Source organism: Ranitomeya imitator, chromosome 2 (assembly GCF_032444005.1).
Source record: "Ranitomeya imitator isolate aRanImi1 chromosome 2, aRanImi1.pri, whole genome shotgun sequence".
Taxonomy (NCBI): domain Eukaryota; kingdom Metazoa; phylum Chordata; class Amphibia; order Anura; family Dendrobatidae; genus Ranitomeya; species Ranitomeya imitator.
In genome coordinates, this window is record NC_091283.1 from 338,725,470 (window position 1) to 338,751,692 (window position 26,223).

Sequence of the window (26,223 nt, forward strand, 5' to 3'; positions counted from 1 at the left end):
GGGCAAGGAGAAAAAGTCAGCCACCTCGTACAAATGCAGCAGTACTGCTGTACAAGGTGGCTGATATACATAGAAACACCTGTGGGTGGGGGGCAGGCTCCCTTCAATTTCAGTTCATGTGCCTGCGTGGCGTTTGCAGGTCACGTTGCAAGCTACACAGCAGGGGAACAGCTGGCGTTGCTGAACCCCACTGACACATTGACTGGTGTTTTTCTCTGTGCAGATTGCATGTCCGGGCAAAAACTAGCGGTGTTAGAGCCCAGGGTCAGCAGGAGGAGGAGGAGAGGAGCAAAGTGTAGGCCGAAGCCTGCACTGGTGGCAGCTTTTGGTCGGTTGTGCCAGCGTGGCTTGTGCTGGACACGATGCCGGCTACACAGCGGGGGAACAGCAGGCGGTGCTGAACCCCACTAACACATTGGCTGGTGTTTTTCTCTGTGCAGCTAGCATGTCCGGGCAGAAACTGGCGTTGTTTGAGCCCAGGGTCAGCAGGAGGAGGAGAGGAGCAAAGTGTAGGCCGAAGCCTGCACTGGTGGCAGCTTTTGTTCTGTTGTGCCAGCGTGGCTTGTGCTGGACACGTTGCCGACTACACAGCAGGGGAACAGCTGGCGGTGCTGAACCCCACTAACACATTGGCTGGTGTTTTTCTCTGTGCAGCTAGCATTTCCGGGCAAAAACTAGCGGTGTTTGAGCCCAGGGTCAGCAGGAGGAGTAGAGGAGCAGAGTGTAGGCCGAAGCCTAGTTGAACCAATTTCAAAGGTTACCTTTAACCCCCCCCTCAGGTGTTGCAAGGTACAAGAGCCACACCTTGTGCAGCATTAATGCTGCACAAGTAAAAGGTTGCTCTATTTGTTTTGCTCCTTGCACACGCTGACTAAAACACGTACACTATTTAGCCCATTATACTGTCAAACAGTTGTGGAGGCGTGACTTGTCTTTTTAACGAGACGCAGCACAGGTGTCAAAATTTGCACCTAGGTACTGGGCGCAGATTCCTGAGCGTTGTTATTTGCTGTACAGGAGTCTGCGCTATTGTGATCCCTTGGCCATGCGCTGTGAGCGCTTCCTGTCTTCTGACCTCATTTCATGTCGGCCGTTGCGGTTAGCGATGGACATGAATCCCAGACCCACAGTGTGTTTTCAAAAAATCACACTGCGTGGCTGGGATTCGTGGCCTTGTGCAGTAAATAGGTTTGCCGCTTACACATGTCCTTACACCTGCTCCAGACTGGGCGGCCTCAGCTGATCCCTTATCGCCTACCACGGCCAGGAGGCCGCACAGTCTGAAGAAGGCGGAAGGAGATGAGTTAAGACAGGCGAACATATGCACTGCTCGTGCCCATAAACCACACCCTCGCTGACAAAATAAATATGACAACGAGGGGCGTTGTTTCTAGCAGGGCGGATGCACAGGCGCAGCCAGCTAACCATGATGACAAAAGACGGGAAACGCTACCAAGGGGGGTGCTGCGTATCATTACAAAGGAAAGTCACACCTCAGGGACAGTGGAATGGTCTCAATGAGACACATTTTGTACGTGTTGAGTTCCACGTGGGCAAGGAGAAAAAGTCAGCCACCTTGTACAAATGCAGCAGTACTGCTGTACTAGGTGGCTGTTATACATAGAAACACCTGGGGGGGTGGGGCCAGGTTCCCTTTTAATTTCAGTTCCTGTGCCTGCATGGCGTTTGCAGGTCACGTTGCCGGCTACACAGCAGGGGAACAGCTGGCGTTGCTGAACCCCACTAACACATTGGCTGGTGTTTTTCTCTGTGCAGCTAGCACTTCCGGGCAAAAACTAGCGGTGTTTGAGCCCAGGGTCAGCAGGAGGAGGAGAGGAGCAGAGTGTAGGCCGAAGCCTGCACTGGTGGCAGCTTTTGTTCTGTTGTGCCAGCGTGGCTTGTGCTGGACACGTTGCCGACTACACAGCAGGGGAACAGCTGGCGGTGCTGAACCCCACTGACACATCACCTAGTGTTTTTTTCTGTGTAGACAACACTTCCAGGTGGCAACTGACAGTGTTGAAACCCAGGGAATCAAAGAGGAGCAGAGTGTAGGCCGAAGCCTGCAGTGGAGCAAGTTGAAAGGGAACCTTTAACCCCCCCCCCCAGGCATTTGTTGCTGAAAGAGCCATCTTGTACAGCAGTAATACTGCACATGGAAAATGGTGGCTCCGAAAATTATGCTCCTTGCAAACGCTGAAGTACACACTCATATAATGTGTCCCCTCACACCGTCAAACCATCCCGGAAGTGGGACTTTCCTTTGTAATGTGACACAGCACAGCCGTCATTCCAACCCCCTTGGTGCCGGGCACCACCTCCTCAACGTTGTTTGGTTCTGTCACGGAGCCCGCACTGTAATGTTATCCCTTGGCCATGCACAGTTAGCGGTGCCCGTCTTCTGACATCATGTAGGTGTCAGGCTGGCAGTGCCTGTGCGTCCAAGCTGCCCGAGATCCAACCTTGCAGTGTCATCTAATGTAGTCCCACTGCGGGCCAGGGATCCATGGGCATGCGCAGTGCATATCATCGCCTCTCACTCACCTCCTTCCTGCTTCTTCAGACTGTGCGGCGTCACGGCCGTGGCATGCTATTAGGGATCAGCTGACGCCGCCTAGTCTGAAGAAGCGTGAAGAAGGGGAGTGAGAGGCTAGTATATGCACTGCGCATGGCCATGGATACCAGGCCCACTGTGGGATCACATTAGACGACACTGCGAGGTGTGATTTCGGGCAGCGTGGACGCACAGGCGCAGCCAGGACGACAACAAATGATGTCAGAGGACGGGCAGCGCAAACTGTGCATGGCCAAGGGATAACATAACAGCGCAGGGTCCATGACGGAATCAAACAACGCTAAGGAGGCAGCGCACGGTGCCAAGGGGGTAGCAATGACGGCTGTGCTGCGTCACATTACAAAGGAAAGTCCCACCTCCGGGACGGTTGGACGGTGTGAGGGGACACATTACATGAGTGTGTAGTTCAGCGTTTGCAAGGAGCATAATTTCAAGAGCGACCTTTCCCTTGTGCAGTATTAGTGCTGCACATGGTGGCTCTTTCAGTAACAAACGCCTAGGGGGGGGGGGGGGACAGGTCCCCTTACATTTTAGTTGTGCCAGCGTGGCGGTCGCATGACACGTTGCCGGATACACAGCTGGGGATCAGCTGACGTTACTGAACCCCAATAACAGAGGAGCGACTGTTGACTGTGCACACAGCACTTCCAGGCACCAACTGGCGGTGTTAGAGCCCAGGGACAGCAGGAGGAGCAGATTGGAGGTATTGCCGCACACACAGCTGGGGATCAGCTGACGTTACTGAACCCCAATAACAGAGGAGCGACTGTTGACTGTGCACACAGCACTTCCAGGCACCAACTGGCGGTGTTAGAGCCCAGGGACAGCAGGAGGAGCAGATTGGAGGTATTGCCGCACACACAGCTGGGGATCAGCTGACGTTACTGAACCCCAATAACAGAGGAGCGACTGTTGACTGTGCACACAGCACTTCCAGGCACCAACTGGCGGTGTTAGAGCCCAGGGACAGCAGGAGGAGCAGATTGGAGGTATTGCCGCACACACAGCTGGGGATCAGCTGACGTTACTGAACCCCAATAACAGAGGAGCGACTGTTGACTGTGCACACAGCACTTCCAGGCACCAACTGGCGGTGTTAGAGCCCAGGGACAGCAGGAGGAGCAGAGGAACAGAGTGTAGGCCGAAGCCTGATTGGAGCAAGTTGAAAGGAAACCTTTAACCCCCCCCCCCCAAGACGTTTGTAGCTGAAAGAGCCATGTTGTGCAGCACTAAGGATGCAAAAGGAAAAGGTTGCTCTTTTAATTATGCTCCTTGCAAACACCGAAGTAAACACTAAAAATGTGTCCCTTTATACCGTTAAACCGTTCCGGAGGTGCGAATTTCCTTCGTAATGGGACACAGCACAGCTGTCATTCCTATCCCCTTGATGCCGTGCGCTGCCTCCTCAGCGTTGTTTTAAGCTGCCACGGAGCCTGCGCTGTTCTGTTAGCCCTTGGCCATGCCCAATTAGCGCTGCCTGTCTTCTGACATAATTTGGTGTCAGGCTGTCAGTGCCTGTGCGTCCACGCTGCTCCAGATCCCACCTCGCAGTCTCATCTAACGTAATCCCACTGCGGGCCTTGGAACCATGGGCATGCACAGTGCATAACCTCGACTCTCACTCCCCTCCTTCCCTCTTCTTCAGACTGTGCGGTGTCACGGCCGTGGCATGCTAGGGATCAGCTGACGGCGCACAGTCTAAAGAAGGCGGAGGGAAATGAGCGAGAGCCCGAGGGGAAGATATGCACTGCGCATGCCCATGGATCCCAGGCCCGCAGTGTGACTCAATCAGAAGACACTGCGAGGCGGGATCTCGGGCACCGCGGCCGCACAGGCGCAGCCAGCCTGACACCAAATTATGTCAGAAGACAGGCAGCGCAAATAGGGCATGCCCAAGGGATAACAGAACAGCGCAGGCTCCGTGACAGCTTAAAACAACGCTGAGGAGGCAGCGCATGGCACCAAGGGGGTAGGAATGACGGCTGTGCTGCGTCACATTACGAAGGAAAGTCCCAGCTCCGGGACGGTATAACGGTATCAGTGAACACATTTTATAAGTGTTAAGTTCTGCGTGTGCAAAGAGCTAAAAATAAAGAGCTACCTTTTCCTTGTGCAGCATTACTGCTGCACAAGATGGCTCTTTCAGTAACAAACGACGGGGGGGGGGGGGGGGGACAGGTTCCCTTACATTTAGGTTGTTGTGCCAGCGTGGCGGTCGCAGGACACATTGCCGGCTACACAGCTGGGGATCAGCTGACGTTACTGAAACCCAATAACACTGGGTCGTATGTTTTTACTGTGCAGCCTGCACTTCTGAGCCGCAACTGGCGGTGTTGGAGCCCAGGAATAGCAGTTCAGGTGGTAGAAAGATGAACACAGCAGGAGACCTGGATGACACCCAATTACTTAATCAGGCAGAGGAGTGGCAAATTCCTGCGAGATCCAGGCCTGGTTCATTTTCAGGAAAGTAAGCCGGTCAACGTTATCGGAGGATAGTCGCATGCGACGGTCTGTTAGTACACCACCTGCGGCACTAAAGACACGTTCCGATAAGACACTAGCCGCAGGGCAAGCCAGCACCTCCAATGCATACTGGCTTAGCTCTGGCCATGTATCCAGCTTAGAGACCCAAAACTTGAACGGGGAAGAGCCGTCTGGGAGTACAGTAAGAGGGCAAGCCATGTAGTCTGTCACCATCTGACGGAACCGTTGCCTCCTGCTGACTGGAGCCGCCGGTGATGGTGTAGACATTTGGGGCGGGCACACAAAAGTGTGCCAGAGTTGTGCCATACTGGGCTTGCCTTGGGCAGAGGCACTGCTTCTGCTCCCTCTTTGGGCAGAGCCTCCCCCACTGCCTCGACGCACTGAGCTGCTTTGTAAAGCACTAGCAGCACTCCTCTCAGTTGGACAGGAGAAGATGATGGAATTCACCAGTGTGTCGTGGTACTCCCGCAATTTACGCTCCCGGGTCAACGCAGGGATGAGGTTTTGGACGTTGTCCCGGTAGCGAGGATCGAGGAGGGTGAACACCCAATAATCAGGCATGTTGAGAATGTGGTCGATGCGGCGGTCGTTTCTCAGGCACTGCAGCATGAAATCCACCATGTGCTGCAGAGTGCCAACCGGCCCAGAAACGCTGTCCCCTGCTTGAGACATGATCTCTGCCCGCTCGTCATCACCCCACCCTCGCTGTACACACTGACCACTGGACAATTGTGTCGCTCCCTCCTCTGGACGGAGCTCTTCCTCCTCCATTGACTCCTCCTCATCCTCCTCACAAATTGGCCCCTGCGTACCCCTTTGTGAGGAACCACGTGGCGCTGACTCTCCAGAAGCTGATGGAAAAGGTGACTCCTCATCCTCCACCTCTTCCACCACATCATCCCTTAACCCTTGCAAAGTTTGCTGAAGCAGGCAGATAAGGGGGACAGTCATGCTGACTAGTGCATCATCTGCACTTGCCATCCGCGTGGAATAATCAAAAGGACGCAAAACCTGGCAGACGTCCTTCATAGTGGCCCACTCTGTGGTTGTGAAGTCTGATCGGCGCTGACTGCGACTTCTTTGCGCCTGATGCAGCTGGTACTCCATAACTGCTTGCTGCTGCTCACACAACCGCTCCAACATATGTAACGTGGAATTCCACCGGGTAGGTAGGTCACATATGATGCGGTGTTCCAGAAGGCGGAATCGGCGCTGCAGAGCAGCAATGCGGGATCTGGCCAAGCTGGAACGCCGCAAGTGAGCACACTCTAGGCGGACCTTGTGCAGCAGGGCATCAAGATCCGGATAGTCCCTCAGAAAACTCTGCACAACCAAATTGAGCACATGTGCCAGACATGGGATGTGAGTGAGGTTGCCAAGGGCCAAAGCTGCCACCAGATTTCGGCCATTGTCACACACTACCATGCCTGGCTGGAGATTCGCTGGCAGTAACCACACATCGCTCTCCTGCTTTATGGCATTCCAGAGCTCCTGCGCTGTGTGGCTTCGATGCCCCAATGAAACTAGTTTCAAGACGGCCTGCTGACGTTTGGCCACGGCTGTGCTCATGTCGGTCATAGGTAAACGTTCACGGGTCCATGTGGGGGTGGACTGTGACGGATCCTGCAGAGAGGAATCAGAGGAACTGGTGTAAGAGGAGGAGTCGATGCGTACAGACTGGATTCCTGCAATCCTTGGAGTGGGCAGGACACGTCCTGCGCCACTCGCACGATCTGTACCTGGCTCAACAACATTAACCCAATGGGCAGTGAGGGAAACATATCGCCCCTGTCCATGCTGACTGGTCCACGCATCGGTGGTGAGGTGGACCTTGCTACTGACGGCGTTCAGTAGCGCATGTTTTATGTTTGCCTCAACATGCCTGTGCAGGGCAGGGACAGCCTGCCTGCTGAAGTAAAAGCGGCTGGGCACCTTGTACTGTGGGACTGCCAATGCCATCAAGTCACGGAAGCTGTCAGTCTCCACCAGCCTGAACGAGAGCATTTCCAGGGACAACAGTTTGGCAATGCCTGCATTCAGAGCCTGTGCTCGGGGGTGGTTGGCCGAGAATGCCCGCCTTTTCTCCCATGCCTGTACTACCGATGGCTGTAGAGTAGACTGGGAGTGTGAGGATGACTGGGAAGGTGGTGCTGTGGGTGGAATTACACAAGGTCTCTGGGAGGAAGCCAAACCAGCTGTGCGTGAGCTGGAGGAAGAGGCAACACGAGCTGAAGAGGTGGTAGCTGCCGCTGTTGGTTGGCCTACATCTTCAGTGTGTTTCTGTAACTCCACCGCGTGCCTGGTCCGCACATGTTTCCACATATTTGTGGTATTGAGGTTGCTGACATTTTTCCCTCTTTTTACTTTATGATGACACAGCTTGCATTTGACAAAACAAATGTCATCTGCAACTGTGTCAAAAAAGGACCAGGCACTGCAAGTCTTGGGAGCGCCCTTTTTGGCTTTGGAAAGAGACAGGCTCCTAACGGGTGCCAAAGTGGAGGCTACAGGCTCCGCAGTCTTCCCCCTCCCTCTCCCTCTTTGGCCCGTAAGAGGAAGCTCTTCCTCTGAGCTGCTCCCACCACCTTCCTGTTCCTCACGCCACGATGGGTCAAGGACCTCATCATCTCCACTACCCTCTGCCACCAACTGCTCCTCCTGGGTAGTCTCAGCAGCACAGTACGCACGAGAAAGCGGCACCTGAGTTTCATCATCAGATGCGTACTGCGCTGTGGTCACCGGAGGCACTAGCCCACCTGCCTCTTCAGAGTCAGAGAGAAAAAGGTGTTGGGCATCACTGCACACTGCCTCTTCTTCCATTTCTCCAATGCTGCTTGGCTGGCCCCCTGTTTCCAAGCCAAGAGATTCAGAGAACAGAAGTAGAGACGGCTCCTGTCCTGGGCTCTCTGACTGCCTGGCCAATTTGGCAGGTGGTGAAGAGACAGATGGCTGCTCTCCAGTGCTCTGTGCCTGAGAGGATGTGGCACTAACTGAAGTCGATGCCGAGGCGTTAGCTGCCATCCACCCGACAACGGCTTCAATTTGGTCTTCACGCAGCAGCGGTGCACGGCGCTCTCCGACAAAGCTGCGCATGAAGGACTGTTCCCTGCTGAAACTGAGTGACGACGAGTCACCGGCGCCCGCAGCAGGCACAGAATCACCACGTCCTCTCCCTGCTCCTCTCCCTGCTCCGCGCCCACGCCCACGTGCCTTACTCCCTGCCCTCTTCATCTTGGTTGACAGATAAAGATAAGCAGAAAAGTACTAAGGCCTTAGTGTGCTTATTCCTGTAATGCTCCTCCTAACAGGTGTAAGAAACACTAATGTTGTAAATTGTGGACTAAACTTTATTATTTTTCAAATGTGGCCTACACAAGTGTAAGTTGTGTTTGGTGAACTTAACCTTTTTTTTGGTGCAGATCGGGCTACAGAGCTAGTTTAAATCACACGGAGACCGTGCAGACAGCCGTAAACGGCGCTGCAAGGCCAAGAAACCCTCCTCTAGGTTATCCTATATAGTGTTTTTCCACTATTTAGCTGGATACAAGTGGAAAGACACTAATAGGAATTTTTTTTTTCAAATTTTAAACTGGCTGCACTATTTGAAAAAAAGGAAATTGTTTTTCAAGGTATGAGGCAGTAACGCACCCTGAGCTGAATCCAACCGGCTATGGCTGCACACAGACTACAGGGCGAGCTGCGCTCACACAGAGACCGTGCAGACAGCCGTAAACGGCGCTGCAAGGCCCCCAAAAAAACCTCTAGGTTATCCTATGTAGTGTTTTTCCACAATTGAGCTGGAGACTGGTGGAAAGACACTAATAGGAATTTTTTTTTTTTTCAAATTTTAAACAGGCTGCACTATTTGAAAAAAAGGAAAATTTTTCTCAAGGTATGAGCCAGTAACGAACCCTGAGCTGAATCCAACCGGCTATGGCTGCACACAGACTACAGGGCGAGCTGGGCTCACACGGAGACCGTGCAGACAGCCGTAAACGGCGCTGCAAGGCCAAAAAACCCTCCTCTAGGTTATCCTATATAGTGTTTTTCCACTATTTAGCTGGATACGAGTGGAAAGACACTAATAGGAATTTTTTTTTTCAAATTTTAAACAGGCTGCACTATTTGAAAAAAAGGAAAATTTTTCTCAAGGTATGAGCCAGTAACGAACCCTGAGCTGAATCCAACCGGCTATGGCTGCACACAGACTACAGGGCGAGCTGGGCTCACACGGAGACCGTGCAGACAGCCGTAAACGGCGCTGCAAGGCCCAAAAACCCCCCTCTAGGTTATCCTATGTAGTGTTTTTCCACAATAGAGCTGGAGACTGGTGGAAAAACACTAATAGGAAATTTGAGAAAAAATGTGCAGCAGGCTGCACTAAGAGCAAAAAAGAACAACTGTGTGAGGCAGTGTGAACCCCCCCTGAGCTGAATACAACCGGGTATATGGCTGCACACAGACTACAGAGTGAGCTGCACACACACACACACACACAGAGACCTTGCAGAACGCTGTTAAAACAGCGCTGCAAGGCAAGAGCAAGGTGAACAGTGAAGAACACACAGCGTTTTGCTAAATTAGCCTTTGGAAAGGAAAATAAAGCAATTAGCTAGCTCGACTGGCCCTCAGTTAGAACACAGCGTCCTGTCCCTAACTGAAATCACAGCAGAGTGAGCGCAAAATGGCGGCAGCGCTTTTTTATAGTGCAGAGTGACATCATTTCAGCAGCCAATCCCAGCCTTGCCAGTACTTACATGCCCACCATGCTAAACAGGATGTGCCCACACTTTCATTCATTCCTCATTGGCTGCTGCGTTCAATTTGAATTCTGGGAACTTCCGATTCCGGTATCCGATACGCGGGAAGTATCGGAATTCAGTATCGGAATTCCGATACCGCAAATATCGGCCGATACCCGATACTTGCGGTATCGGAATGCTCAACACTAGTGGTGACCGTACGGGGTATATACATATAATTCATGCTTTTGAATCGGGGGTGTATATACCACATGCTGCCTGTTAGATACCTAATAATCGGCCTAGTAGTGGAAGCGGCTGCAGTCTCGTCCATCAATCATTGGTCAATTTCATATTGTCCTGACGATTGGAGTGATAACAGCGGATGGATCTGCGTGACCCCCCCAGCTGTGTATCTTTGACGCCGCATCTAGTGACAGAAGCAGATGTCACAGGAGCAGATCCCAGAGAAGATGTTACATACCATTTGCAGAAGCTCTAATATGACAAAATGGCAGAAAATCACAGCAGTAGAAATCTCCATAAAGTGACTCCTTTTTTGAAAATAAAACCTTCAGTGAATTAACCTATAGGAGCAGTGACTATTTTGACTCCACATGCACTTTAATTAGCAGTTGAAGTTTAAGAGTGAAAATTGCACATTTGCTATTTTATTCCCCACACATAGTGCCCAGATTGTTGTGCTCCAGGAGACACACACTGTAAATTAAGTGGGATCTTCTTACAATAGTAATGCCAAATACATGGATGCTAAATATGGTTTGAGCACACTGCGAGGCTCAGAAGCGAGGGGGAGATTTGACTTTGGCAGAACGGATGTTGCTGGATTGGGTATGAAAGCTTTTTGCTTTTCAAGAGCCTTTGAGCAACTAATAATATGGAAACGTCTTTTTTTCCATTGACAAATGATGGACCTGAGTGGGGATTGTTTTTTTGTGGGATGAGTAGAAGTTTTTATTGGTATTATTTTCACCTACATAACATGGTTTGGTGGATTTTTATTCTATATTTGTGAGGCAGAATGAACAAACAGGTGAACACCACTCTCCACTGGTTCATGCTACGCGTTTTTTTTTTATTATACTGTGAACTGCCATTGTCTTGTGAATTCAATATTATGTTTTGCATAACTTGCAATTTTTATAGTGTAAGTAGAAATGGTAAAAAACTTAAAATTCAAGGATATTTTATTCAAAAATAATAATTGGTTTTATTCTTGGCAGATGACTGTACCAGGGGATCAGAGGAACAGCTGACATCTTCAATTTTTAAATCAGATGATTTTGAGATCAAACAGGATTCTATTGAAGTGAATGCTATTACTCCAGATCTACCATCATCCCTTCATAGCAAAGATCAATCATCTGACCCTTTGAAACAGGTCCTGTCTCCTGATTCATTACCGACTGCTAAGGAAAATCAAACTCACAAAATGAACATTAAAAAACTAACTGCTCCTAAAGCAAAGAAGTCATTTTCACATTCAAAGCATAGAAATAGTTTTCTGCTCAAAAAGTGTTCTCTTAAACATCAAAAAATTGACACAGCAGAGAATAGATTTTCTTGTTCCATTTGTGGGAAATGTTTTAACATGAAATCAAGTCTTGTTAGACACAAGAGAACTCACACAGGGGAGAAGCCATTTTCATGTTCAGAATGTGAAAAATGTTTTTCACAGAAATCAGGTTTTAACAGACATGAGAAAATTCACACAGGGGAGAAGCTTTTCTCATGTTCAGAATGTCTGAAATGTTTTAGCCGGAAAGCGCTTCTTGATAGACACCAGAGATCCCACACAGGGGAGAAGCCATTTTTATGTTTAGAATGTGGGAAATGTTTTAATGAAAAATCAAATTTTGTTAAGCACCAGAAAATACATACAGGGGAGAAGCCTTTTTCCTGTTCAGAATGTGGAAAATGTTTTATCCAGAAAGTGTGTCTTGATAGACACCAGAGAACCCACACAGGAGTAAAGCATTTCTCATGTTCAGAATGTCTGAAATGTTTTATCCAGAAAGCACAACTTGATAGCCACCAGAGATCCCACACAGGGGAGAAGCCATTTTTATGTTCAGAATGTGGGAAATGTTTTAACGAAAAATCAAATTTTGTTATGCACCAGAAAATACATACAGGGGAGAAGCCTTTTTCCTGTTCAGAATGTGGATAATGTTTTATCCAGAAAGTGTGTCTTGATAGACACCAGAGAACCCACACAGGAGTAAAGCGTTTCTCATGTTCAGAATGTCTGAAATGTTTTATCCAGAAAGCACAACTTGATAGCCACCAGAGAACCCACACAGGGGAGAAGCCTTTTTCCTGTTCAGAATGTGGAAAATATTTTACCCAGAAAGTGTGTCTTGATAGACACCAGAGAACCCACACAGGAGTAAAGCTTTTCTCATGTTCAGAATGTCTGAAATGTTTTATCCAGAAAGCACACCTTGATAGCCACCAGAGAACCCACACAGGGGAGAAGCCTTTTTCATGTTCCGAATGTGGGAAATGTTTTAACTGGAAATCACATGTTATTATACACCAAAGAACCCACACCGGGGAGAAGCCATTTTCATGTTCAGAATGTAAGAAATGTTTTAACCAGAAAAAGCTTCTTGATGTCCACCAGAGAACCCATACAGGGGAGAAGCCTTTTTCATGTTCAGAATGTGGGAAATGTTTTACCCAGAAACCTCATCTTGATAGACACCAGAGAACCCACACAGGGGAGAAGCCATTCTTATGTTCAGAGTGTGGGAAATGTTTTAATGAGAAATTAGATTTTGTTACGCACCAGAGAATTCATACAGGGGAGAAGCCTTTTTCCTGTTCAGAATGTGGAAAATGTTTTACACGGAAAGCATATTTTACTAGACACCAGAGAACCCACACAGGGTAGAAGCCTTTTCTCTGTTCAGAATGTGGAAAATATTTTGTGAAGATATCATCTTTTCTTAGTCACCAGAGCAGTCACACAGGGAAAAAGACTTTTTCTTAATGTGGGAAGAGTTTTGCTTGGAAATCAACTCTTAAAAGGGAACCTGTCACCAGCAAAAAGGCTATTAACCTGCAGATAGGGGCATAATTTGCAGGTTAATTTCATTACTAACTTGATTAGCGCCTACAGATAGACAAATTCTGCTGGGAGAAAATGAACTTTATTCTTCTTGGCAGCATTCGGTTTTAGTAAAAGAGGCTTCGCTGGCACAGTTTCATTTACCATTCTAAGGCTGTAACCGTTGCCCCGGCCTGAATGACACTGGCTCTACATTGGGGCCAGCGGCCAGTCCATGTCGGGGCACGGTTATACCCACTGCTCTGTGTACTCAGAGCAGTGACCGGACCAGTGCTGGCGTCACTACTCTGACTGAAGCTGAATGCTGCCGGTGAGAATAAAGTAATTTTTTCCCAGAAGCATTCGGCTGCGTGCATGAATCGGGCAGGTTAGTAATGAGGCTTGAGAAAGGGAAAAGTCCCCCAAAACGTCGCCGCAGGTGTATTTCCCTCATCATCGGTCAGTATCTCTGTTTTCTTGCTCAAACTATGGAAGTACAAGTCTGCAAAGAGATCACCCACACCCAGGATCTGTCTGCAAGTCAGAAGCTTACTTACCTTTTGCAGAAAAGCACCCCCTAAAGTATGAAATTTCCCCCACCATGCTTAACGCTTAGGACACTGTTTTGGGGGTTGTACTAATCCTCCTTCTTTCTCCAAACTCAGCAAGTGGAGTTGATGCAAAAAGTTCTTTTTTTTTTTTTCAACAATAAATTTTTATTGGAAATGTACAATTTACATATGAAGTGATAATAAAGGTATCATTTCAAAGCTGTAAATGCAATATGTATACAAATGCATGTAAACAGATAACACGCAATCATATGAACTAACAACAGTAGGGGATAGGGGAAAAAAATGGGGGAAAAGGGGGGGGGAAAGAGGGCCCGAAATCACATTGTGTGCGGTAACTATGGGAAGTCATTCTGAGTCAGATGGTTCAGGGTTAGTTAAGTAAAGTGTAGGTACGGCAAAAGGAGTGTGATTAGTATATTGCGCTCAGGGGAGCCATATTTTCTCAAATTTACCAACTTTGTCCATAAGAATAGCCGATAGTTTTTCGTTAATCATATACCAGGAGAGGCGTGATTTAACTGCGGAAAAGTCTATGTTTGTTTTTTTCCAAGCCAAAGCTATAGTTTGTTTGGTTGCTAAAAATATGAATGAAATAAGAGCCTGAGTGTGTTTGGGGATGTTGGAGATGCGTTTGTTGAGTAGGGCCTCCAAAGGGTTTTTTCTGAGATTTATATTTGTTATAGAGAATACTAAATGGTAGATTCTAATCCATAGTCTTCTAACAGTTGGGCATAGCCACCAGATATGGAACATGTCTCCAATAGAGTTACATCCTCTGAAGCAATTTGGGGAGTAGTTGGCCACTGCCTTAGCCACTCTAACTGGGGTCAGGTACCAACGGGTCAACACTTTGTAGTTGGTTTCTAGCATGAGGGTATTTAGTATTCCTCCGATAGAGGAGGACCAGATTTGGGACAATTCTGAGTCAGTCAGGGTAGACCCAATATCGGACTCCCAGCAAAAAGTGTATTTTAAGCAGTTCCTATGCGAGGGAGTGTTGATTTGTGAGTATAGGAGAGATATAGTACCTGAGGCATGGGGGCTTTGATGACATCTTTGCTCAAATGGAGTAAAGGAGTAGGGAGGGGTAGAATTTTTTAGTAAAGAACTAACAAAGTTCTTTAGTTGCAAATATCGAAATATCTCTCCGGGGGGGAAACAGTATTTTTCTCTAAGGGCTGGGAATGGGATAATCCCGTCAACATTGAAGAGATGGTGAACTCTAGTTATCCCCGCTTCAACCCACTTATGGAAGTATCTAAGGGATCCCATACCTGGGGGAAATAGGGTATTGCCCCAAATGGGAGCAAGGGGCAAAAAGGGTGAAATTAGTTGTGAAGAGTATTTGAGTGAGTCCCAGATTGCAAGAGGGTGTTTTATAATGGGGTTCGAAATATGTTTACGTTGGGTTAGGAGAATCCATAATATTGTATAAAGGGTGTCGGGTTGCAGCTCGGAGGCTTCTAAAGATAGCCATAATGGGGTTTCTGTGTAGGCATGGTATAGGGTCAGTTGGCCCATTTGGGCTGCGCGGTAGTATTTGGAAAGGTTGGGAACTCCCAGGACTCCTTTTAGGTGGTGACGGTAGAGAGTGGCTTTGTTAACTCTGGGGAGACCTCCCCTCCAAACAAAAGCATCTATTAATCTTTGAGCCGTTTTGAGGAAATGTGAAGGGATAGGGATTGGCAGGATGCAAAATAAATAAAGTAACTTGGGGAGAATAGACATCTTTAGGGCACGCACTCGGCCTAGCCATGAGAGGTGCAACTTTTCCCGCGATTGAAGCAAGAGGCAAAGTTTTCGGAGCATGGGCGGATAATTAGCCGCATAGAGGGAATCTAGATTAGCCGTCAGTTTCACCCCTAAATATTCCAAATGATTAGTAACCCACTGGAACGGAAAATCTTTTTGGAGATGTGCTATAATTTGTTGCGGGAGGGATACATTTATGGCGTAAGATTTGGCAGTGTTTGTTTGTAGACCAGATATGGATTCAAAATCTTGTAGGATTTGGAGTAGGGCAGGCAGGGATGTCTGAGGGGACGATAAAAGGAGCAGGATGTCATCTGCAAACAAGAAAAGTTTGTGTGGGACTGTTGCCACTTCTACACCCTGTATATTGGAGTTAAGACGCAGTTGGATAGCTAGTGGTTCAAGCGCTAGGAGAAATAATAGGGGTGAGAGAGGACAACCCTGTCGAGTACCCCTGCTGATTGGAAAGAGCGTAGAAGAGAAGCCGTTATAGCGTACGTAGGTGGAGGGGGAACTGTAGAGGGTGTAAATCCAAGAGAGAAAGTGGTCGGGAAACTTCCATCTCCACAACACCGCAAATAGGTATGGCCACGATACAGGCTTTTTTGATGTCTAATGACAGTAACATGCTTGATATGTTGCGGTGCTTGCAGAGGTGTAGTAAGTGGGAAACCCTCCATATGTTGTCTGAGGCTTGTCGGCGTGGGACAAAGCCTACTTGGTCTATATGGATTAAAGTACCTAAGCCTGAGTTCAACCTTTGAGATAGGATTCTAGCTAATATTTTGAGGTCTATGTTAACTAGAGATATTGGTCTATAATTGGACCAAAGTAAGTGGTCTGAGTTGGGTTTAGGTATCATGGATATTGCAGCCATTAATGAGGCTGCGCCTGGTTTTTTACCGTCTCTCAAGGAGTTGAAATAATTGGTGAGGTGGGGGATCAATGCCGGGGCGTATTTCTTATAATAAAGGGCCGTGAATCCATCGGGGCCTGGTTTTTTATTTTCAGATTTTGAATGGCTAGTTCAATTTCGCTAGGAGTTACAGCTTGGTCAAGGAGTTCGATCATATTAGAGCTAAGGGCCGGGAGGGGAACAGAATCTAAGAAGTTCTCCAGGGTTTCTGTATTTGTGGTGGTTGGGGCGTTGTACAGCTGTCTTAGTTTTTGCTGAAATACGTGGATAATTTGTTGTGGGTTGGTTGTAATACCTGTGGGTGTGTGTAAGCGTATGGGGGGTCTTGGTAGAGGTTGGCATTTTAAGCGACGGGCAAGGTTAGAATTATTTTTATTGTTAAGGGTATAGAAGCGTTGCTGTGACCAACGTATAGCTCGGTCGGCGTTCTCAGAGAGGTGAAGGTCTAGTTCGGTGTGAGCATGGAGGAGATCTCGGTACGTGGTGGGTAGAGGTATAGTTTTCATCTGGGACTCCAAAGCTGACACTCTGCTCTCCAATTCAGCTATTTTCGTGTTTCTATCTTTTTTTTTAACGAGAGGCCTCTTGGATGCAGAAACCTCTAAGTACTTCTTTGTGTGCTTCCCATAGGGAGATTGGCGAAGAAGCTGATTGTTCAAAGAGAAATATTCATCAATATGATTTTTCAGTTTTTGGGCGATATTGGGGTAGGAGAGCAGTGAATCGTTTAGGGTCCAGTTGAATGAGCGGGGCTGTGGGTGGAGTGTTGAGCACGTGATTAGGTTTGGGGAGTGGTCCGACCAAGGAGTAGATTGGATTGAGATATTTGATACATTTGGAATAAAAGAAGGATGAACTAGGATATGGTCAATTCTAGTGTACACTAGGTGGCGTGTGGAGAAAAAAGTGTAATCTCTTTCGGTGGGGTGGAATTCCCTCCATAGGTCAACCCAGTGGTACTGGGAGAGAAGTTTGCTAAGGGCGCTTGAATCTGCAGAAGAGTATGGTGGCGGACTAGTTGAAGAATGAGGACTTAAGGACTTGTCCAGGCTAGCTTTAAGTATACAGTTGGAGTCTCCACATAAAATTGTGGTACCCTGGGCATGTTCTGAAATTAATTCTAGTAATTGGGAAAAGAAAGAGGCTTGATGGGTATTAGGGGCATAGTATGAAACAAAGGTCACCAATTCGTCGGTCACCATGATATAGCGACCTTCCTTGTCGACTACTGAGGACTTAAAAACAAACAGGACAGATTTTTTTAAAACAGATAGCTACACCTTTAGTTTTGTTTGGAGCGTTTGCTGAGTAGAAAAACGGGTAAGAAGTGGACTGAAATCTAGGGCAGGAGCTAGTTGAAAAGTGCGTCTCTTGGAGGCATACCACATCTGCTTGTTGGGATCTATAGTAACGGAAGGCCTTGGTGCATTTGTGAGGGGAGTTGAGGCCCCTCACGTTGTGTGATAAGATCGTGAGTGGCATTTTAGGAGGTTGTAAAATTTGCTCATGGTAATTATTAGTTGTGGTTTGTTGGTAGGAGTGGAGAAAGTATTGCAGAGTGGACTAAGTGGGTAGTATGAGCCCGGGCAGGTAGTTGGGTTGGGGGATGGGGTAGGTTGGAAGATATCTATAGTTTGGGTGGCGTGAGAAAACTTATTAGAGGGGAAGGGACAACTGTAATGTTGGCTAAGCACCATGTGCTGAGCAGCAGTGTGCAAGGACACTGTGGGGTCATAAGGGTCTGCTAGGGGTAGCGCAAAAAAGTGTATGTGGTTGTAACGGAATACGGGGATATAATCAAGTAGTTGGTAAAATCGAACTGGGGATCTGATTCAGCAATCTTGGGGGTATTCAAAAGGTGGTCTAACATATCAACCTAATGTGGCGGCTGATAAATGGAGGGCATGGATCATGTCTCAAGGAAAAACAACTATGTCTAGTAATATAGCTAATTTAAGCCATTATGCGACCTTGTATTACTTTTAGAACATTGCGGTAAGGTAGAATATATACGACATGTCGCTAGAACATAACAGTCGATAGATAAAGGAAAAAAAGAAAAACACTGTATTAACTTGTAGGTTGAACATATTCACTTGTCTGTATCGAAGGTCAAGTGGAAAGACAAGTTCAGTCCAGTCCAGAGTTTCAGTAGAAGTGAAAGGCGCAGTAGCTTCCAATGAGGGAATGTTAAAGTTGCGCACTTCAGGAACATCTGTGAAAGTAAACTGAGAAAACATACATAATCATATTGTCCTAAAACTACATGAGCATCTAATAGAGTAGCCTGTAGGTTATCAGAGGCTCAGAGTAAAGCCAGTGGTTGTACAGCTCATCACAGAGGATCAGGCAGAGCTTGTGGCTTAGATCAGCAGTTCTCAGGCCGAGGCTGAGAGGAGGCATGTGGGGGGGATGAAGAGGGATCCATGAGCTGCAGTTTAGCTAGGCAACGGCTCGCTCCTTCAAGGGAGAAAACTGTGGATCATATCAAGGTGGGAGAATGTCAGTTTAAAGGGGAATCCCCAACGATATTTGATGTTATTGGATCATAGAATCTCCAGATATGGCTTCATATCTCGTCGTTTAGCGATAGTAGTGGGGGCCAAGTCTGAGAACAGCTCATATGGGTGGCCTTGGAATATTAGCGGTGTAGATTTTCTTGCCGCCTGCAGGAGCTGTTCCTTAGTTTTATAGAAGTGCAATCTAAGAATAATGTCTCTCGGTGGACCGTCTGGCTAGCGTTTGCTCAAGGCTCTATGGATGCGGTCCATTTCCAGGCGCTCAATGGAGATCCCCGGTAGAAGTTCTTGAAACAGGGCTGTCACGGTGGATTGGAGATCGGTGATCATTTCAGGTATACCTTTGATCCTAATGTTGCTCCTATGGGCTTGGTTTTCAAAATCTTGTAGCTTGCTATTAAGGGTGTGGATCTCATCTTGTAACATCTCCATATCCTTTTCATTGGTTGCAAGGTTTGCAAGGGTTGAGTCCATTTTATCTTCAAGGTCGGAGGTACGGGAGCCAAGTTCTCTGATCTCTTTGGTAAAGTCTTTAGTCAACTTGTCCGACATTTTAAGTAATTCAGAATGTAGGATAGATTGGACCTGCGAAAGTAGAGCCGTTTGGTCTGGGGTAGGGGTGTTTGGGGTTTTGGTTGTAGAAGCTGGGATCATCTCAGAGTCTGCTCCATCAGGTATGGAAGAATTGGAGGATTCTGACTGAGAAAATGGTCCGGGAGACATGTCGGCATCCAGGTCTGTTAATGCGGCAAACCTGTTGCTAGATTGTTTTGAGTTAGCTCTACGCACTTTAGGCATGAGGGTGATTAGAATAGAAAAAGATCTCTGTGATGTTTATTCCGTATTAGAAAAGTGAGGTCTAGGAAGAAGCATATTACGCAGCATCCCCTAGCAGGTGTAAGAGGGGCAGGTTAAGGCATTGCAACAGTTTTGGGGTACATTATAGACTGAGCCAAAGTAGGTTTGTGTTGCATTAGAGAATAGTCTGTGGTGTAATTATGCCAATGGAGAGAAAGATTCTCAAGCCAGGAGGCTGGTGGAGTGGGATGTTTTCTGCGGGAACCGGGGCACCACAAGGCATAAGTCTCTCACAGGCTGTGTGCTTTCAACTGAGGGGGATGGTGACTCTCCAGCGTCCCAAACCTATTCCCCCTGCAGGTAGTTCAAGTGGGGGGATATAGCGCGAAACAGCCTCTCACCTTTGTTATCTGGTGTTGGGAGGCCAGCCGTCCAGCGGAGGTACCGAGTCTCTGTAGCAAAGCGGTGATATTCGGGCTACAAGCCCTAGGAGTCTGGCATGCGGCGTCTGGAGGACTACAATCAGCAGCAGCGCACCCTCTGTGCACCTCCCAGGCGAGCCAGCCACCACCACAGGCCTCGCGCCTCTCAGCGGCAGCAGCAATCACTGCGGGGCCCAGGCGTCGGAAAAGGGCACAGGGGCGCGCGGGCGGCACGGCTCGGTAGCGGCTCCGGGGCGGCCGACGTGCAGGTAAGCTCCACCGGTGTACCTCTCCTGCGGCGCGAGCTGGGGTCCGCGCTGTCACTCTGAAGGAGCGAGGGGGAGACTCAAAGCGTCCGTGACGACTCACTATGTGGCGGTCCCTGCTTTTCCCGGCAGCATCTGGACCTCGGCGACAGGGTTCTCCTGCTCCGGGTATGGCTGGGACTGGCTCTCCAGTAAGGCGCAGTCCGGGTAGTCTCACGAGGGCGGGGAGGCGCCGAGTTTCTCGGCTTGAGATGGGCCGCACCAGCATCACTCAGGCTTCAGGCCCGACAGCAGGCCTCAAGCTGGCACCACGCTCCCGGACCAATTTTTCTGTCTCTGCGGCCCAATATTGACTCTTTAGCCCAGGGGCTATATGCTGCTGCTTTTTTGTTGCGTGGATGGGCCTTTGGGGTACCAAAAAATGAATGGATTATCCCCGCAGCCTAGGGAGCTCAGGGAAACGCGTCTTGCTCCTTCAGCTGCTGGCCACGCCGCCCAAAAAAGTTCTATTTTGATCTCATCTGACCACATGACCTCTCATACCTCCTCTGGATCATCCAGATGGTCATTGGTGATCTTCCATCTGGCCTGGATATGTGCTGGTGTGATCAGGGGGACCTAACTGTAATGTTTGAGACTGCGGTCTCAGCTTTCTTCAGGTCATTGACAAGGTCCTCCCGTGTAGTACTGGATGGATTCCTGATCTTTCTCAGAATCATGCTTACTTCATGAGGTGAGGTCTTGCATAGAGCACCAGAACGATGATGATTGACAATCATCTTGTGTTTCTCCCATTTTCTAATATTTGTGCCAACAGTTGTTGCCTTCTCACCAAGCTAATGAGTGCAGAGTAGGAGGGCTTCTTAAAGAAAAACTAACAGGTCTGTTGGAGCCAGAATTCTTGCTGGTTGGTAGGAAATCAAATACTTATTTCATGCAATAAAATACTATTTAACTATTTAAAAATCATACAATATGAAGAATGTTTTTTTTCGTATTCTGTCTCACAGTTGAATAATAATAAAAATGACAAACCTCTCTATTCTTAGTAGGTGGGAAGATTTGCTAAATCTGCAGTGTATCAAATACTTATTTTCCCTACTGTATATATTGGATTTTTGGATAAATTATGTAGAAAAGCAAATTGTGTAGTTTTTTTGTTTTGTATGGACTATAGCCAGTTGGTGGGAGCAACTGTTATGCGGCTATTATCAGTGTGAGATTTTGATATTAAATAAGCCACTTTTTCAAGTTTGGATTTTTGGATTAGTAACACTATTGAACTGAAGATTGAGCCCATATCTGCAGGTTAATAACGTTATTGCTGGTGAAAGGTTCTCTTTAATAAGCATCAAAGAAGCCATACAGGGGAGAAGAATTTTTAGATTCAGAATGTTGGAAATGTTTTAACCTGAAATTATATCTTCTTAAAGGGTTTGTTCACTACTAGGACTACTCCTTGTCATTCCTCATGTTTAGCCTCATTAAAATAAAAAACTCTGTCACAGGTTCCTTCTCCGGTACGACACAATCAACAGAGCCAGGGAAGAGTGAACAATCCCAAAACCTTTATTTAGGCAAAAGTACGAAAGGTCCATATATAATCCACCACACAAAGGATAAAATATTCCAGAACACGCATGCAGTTGAGTTACAGAATAAAAGTCCAACAATCCAGCACAGAGGATAACAGTCCATACTCCCTTCTTTCTCTCTCTGATATGCTCTTCACATCCTGGTTCCACACAGGATCTGATCTCTGTCTCACCTCCCTGATATTTTCAAGTCCCTCTCCTCATTCACAGGTTAGGGGGGTGGGTCGCAGGGGCTCCTTGTTTCAACAAGCTAGGTCAACATGTCATTAGCATATTAGCAAACAACATTATTCACTGACTCTGTGGAGAGATAACAATACAGAACTGGGGAGAATATCAGATGGCAAATAACAACTCATCCTACAAGAGAACACCATGAAAATAAGTAAAATATATAAATAATGTATAAATATACACAAAAATGATACCCACATAGTATATCACACACTCATACTAAGCACCCATGTCGGCGTTGTTTCAGTGGTGCCTGGACTTGTATTCCTGGGGCTCACATGAGGTTGTTACATCACACGAGCCCTGTGCCCAATCAGTGCCAGCTTCACTGTCCCCACCGTTGGACATATTGAACATCAACAGGAAGCCAGGGAGGCGGCTGCTCACTGACTTCCTGGTAATGTACAATTTGTCTAAAGGTGTGATATATAAAAAAAGGTTGCACTCTATCATGCTAAAGCATGTCAATTTGGAATATGTGAAATTTAAATAGCAATACGGCTTTGGAGGATTAGGAAAAAATATGAGACGCTTAGCATAAAATTTGGCCAAATATTATGTGCCTATCAACAACGTCAAGGTGTTCAGCCTAATGGGTCCCTGACCTGTGTGAATACCTCTCTAAGGCTGATGACTGAATTCCTGGGTGAATGTGGACACCTCTGTCAGCAATGCCTGTATTTATGGGTAAGTAGGGACCTGTTCAAATTTCACATATTTTAAATTCACCTAACTCCTAATAATTGTTTATGTTCTTTTTGTTTACCGTATAAAGTTTATGAGATAAATTTAATCCCAAGGCCTGAATTTTGTGAGTGACATCTGGCACCTGATTTATGTGGCGAATGTTTGTTAGAAGGTGCATTGGCCCATAGTGCATAGTGGTGACGCAGGGGGTTGCTGTCTGTGTGCTGGTACTCCGCCTATGTCCTCTAGGGGGCATGTGGCGTAGTGCGTATGGCTTATGCGCACTTATGTGCACTTAACATGATCACTACTCCATTTAAGTATTGAGATTTATCTATTTTGGGAATAAATGCTGTTTTTCTTATGAAATACTGTGTGGGCACAGTTTCCAGCACTTGTAATGGTGGAGCAGGACGTGGATGTTCCTAGTGAGAGGGTGCGTTGACATCATCGTTGACATCACTGCTGAGTGGCCAATTGGGAATATCTAATTACTGACATGCTCAGCTGTGCTCTGAGAACGCTGTTATGGTGGAACTACAACATGATGCATGAGTTTGAGTGTTCCAGTTGATTTATAATGTATATGTCTTTTAAATATCACATAGGTGTTTCACATTTTCTAATTATTGTTAATCAAGCTGTATCAAAGATTGTAGGTACGGTTGGATATAATTTTTTGCAATCCAACATGCACCTTATACAGTGGGGCAAAAAAGTATTTAGTCAGTCAGCAATAGTGCAAGTTCCACCACTTAAAAAGATGAGAGGCGTCTGTAATTTACATCATAGGTAGACCTCAACTATGGGAGACAAACTGAGAAAAAAAAATCCAGAAAATCACATTGTCTGTTTTTTTAACATTTTATTTGCATATTATGGTGGAAAATAAGTATTTGGTCAGAAACAAAATTTCATCTCAATACTTTGTAATATATCCTTTGTTGGCAATGACAGAGGTCAAACGTTTTCTGTAAGTCTTCACAAGGTTGCCACACACTGTTGTTGGTATGTTGGCCCATTCCTCCATGCAGATCTCCTCTAGAGCAGTGATGTTTTTGGCTTTTCGCTTGGCAACACGGACTTTCAACTCCCTCCAAAGGTTTTCTATAGGGCTGAGATCTGGAGACTGGCTAGGCCACTCCAGGACCTTGAAATGCTTCTTACGAAGCCATTCCTTCGTTGCCCTGGCGGTGTGCTTTGGATCATTGTCATGTTGAAAGACCCAGCCACGTTTCATCTTCAATGCCCTTGCTGATGGAAGGAGGTTTGCACTCAAAATCTCACGATACATGGCCCCATTCATTCTTTCATGTACCCTGATCAGTCGTCCTGGCCCCTTTGCAGAGAAACAGCCCCAAAGCATGATGTTTCCACCACCATACTTTACAGTAGGTATGGTGTTTGATGGATGCAACTCAGTATTCTTTTTCCTCCAAACACGACAAGTTGTGCTTCTACCAAACAGTTCCAGTTTGGTTTCATCAGACCATAGGACATTCTCCCAAAACTCCTCTGGATCATCCAAATGCTCTCTAGCAAACTTCAGACGGGCCCGGACATGTACTGGCTTAAGCAGTGGGACACGTCTGGCACTGCAGGATCTGAGTCCATGGTGGCGTAGTGTGTTACTTATGGTAGGCCTTGTTACATTGGTCCCAGCTCTCTGCAGTTCATTCACTAGGTCCCCCCGCGTGGTTCTGGGATTTTTGCTCACCGTTCTTGTGATCATTCTGACCCCACGGGGTGGGATTTTGCGTGGAGCCCCAGATCGAGGGAGATTATCAGTGGTCTTGTATGTCTTCCATTTTCTGATTATTGCTCCCACTGTTGATTTCTTCACTCCAAGCTGGTTGGCTATTGCAGATTCAGTCTTCCCAGCCTGGTGCAGGGCTACAATTTTGTTTCTGGTGTCCTTTGACAGGTCTTTGGTCTTCACCATAGTGGAGTTTGGAGTCAGACTGTTTGAGGGTGTGCACAGGTGTCTTTTTATACTGATAACAAGTTTAAACAGGTGCCATTACTACAGGTAATGAGTGGAGGAAAGAGGAGACTCTTAAAGAAGAAGTTACAGGTCTGTGAGAGCCAGAAATCTTGATTGTTTGTTTCTGACCAAATACTTATTTTCCACCATAATATGCAAATAAAATGTTAAAAAAAACAGACAATGTGATTTTTTGGATTTTTTTTTCTCAGTTTGTCTCCCATAGTTGAGGTCTACCTATGATGTAAATTACAGACGCCTCTCATCTTTTTAAGTGGTGGAACTTGCACTATTGCTGACTGACTAAATACTTTTTTGCCCCACTGTATATGTAAACACTATGATGGTTTTTATATTTACTGCAATGTAAGTTTTTATACACTTTGATTATGATTTGTATTTAATGTATGCTAATTTTTGTATATTAGTAAATTGAAGAGAGATGTATAAAAAGTGCACTATTCTATGGTAACCCTGTGCTTGACAAAGACCGTGATGTGAGGTCGAAACGTTGCACCACTTGGTGCTGGATTGAAGCCTCAATTTTTCCTTTAACTGTCTGATTTTTTTCCATTTAGATAGATAGATAATAGATAGGTAGATAATAGATAGATAGATAATATGTATAAATAAATAATAATAATAAATAATAATTATAAATGGATAATAGACAGATAGATAGATAGATCTATAGATAGATCCATCTATCTATAGATCTATCTGTAGATAGATCTATAGATAGATAGATAATACAAAGCCCGATGTTTAGTAATAAATATAATAAAATGGTACATAAAGAGTTAAATAAAGACACACTCACACAAAATCTGCGTTAGGCCAGGGTCACACTTGCAAGAAACTCACATGAGTCTCGCACCTCAATACCCGGCACTGCCGCCGGCCCTCGGGACCAGAGCGTTCAGTTGCATAGAAATACATGCAGCCGCATTGCTCCAGTCCTGAGTGACGGGTATTGATGCAAGAGACCCGTGCGAGTTTCTCACAAGTGTGACCCTTAAACGCAGTATCTGTTTAATTTATTTAAAAAAATTGAAAAAAAAAACATTGTGGGCTCCCACACAATTTTCTGTGCCAGAGGAAAGCCAGTGACTAGGGGCCGATGTTTATAGCCTGGGAAGGGTTAATACCCATAGATCTTCCCAGGCTATGAATATCAGCCCACAGCTGTATAATTAGCCTTTACGGGCTAATAAAATGGGACCCCCCAAAAAAAGACGTGGGGTTCCCCTATAATTAATAGCCAGAAAAGATTAGGCAGACAGCTGCGGGCTGATATTCATAGCCTAGGAAGGGACCTAGGTGCTAGGTGTCGAGTTCCCGCCGCTGCACAGGGGGAATCTTGAGCCACCTCCACTACGGTCTCCCATTCTTTTTCAGCTGCAGTGGAGCCTGCTCAGCGGAGACGTCAGTCCCAGCATCTGGCTCGCTCAGGCAGATACTGTGCGCTTGGTTACTGTTGATCTTCCAGGCTTAGCCATTGTAACCAGCACTATTCTGCAGTGAGCATATGCTCCTGGGACTAAGTCCTGCTTATCCGCTACTGAGCATGCCCAAGAGACGACCTCTCATTGGAGGTCAGG

The 26,223-nt window shown here is 46.8% G+C and overlaps 2 protein-coding genes across 2 annotated transcripts in view; both read left to right on the plus strand.

Annotated features, from left to right (window-relative positions):
- Positions 1–11,993, plus strand: part of LOC138663653 (zinc finger protein 773-like) — a 67,161-nt gene extending 55,168 nt beyond the window's left edge. Inside the window, exon 10 of the mRNA XM_069749933.1 lies at positions 11,046–11,993. Coding sequence (XP_069606034.1) covers positions 11,046–11,992 — 947 coding nt within the window. The 3' untranslated portion in view covers position 11,993. The remainder of the gene's footprint in view (positions 1–11,045) is intronic.
- On the plus strand, positions 11,993–12,718 carry LOC138663665 (oocyte zinc finger protein XlCOF22-like; the record flags this gene model as incomplete). Its single annotated transcript, XM_069749951.1, has 1 exon — positions 11,993–12,718. A coding segment is annotated over one exon (726 nt), but the record flags the coding sequence as incomplete, so codon positions are not given.
- Between the last annotated feature and the right edge of the window lie 13,505 nt (positions 12,719–26,223).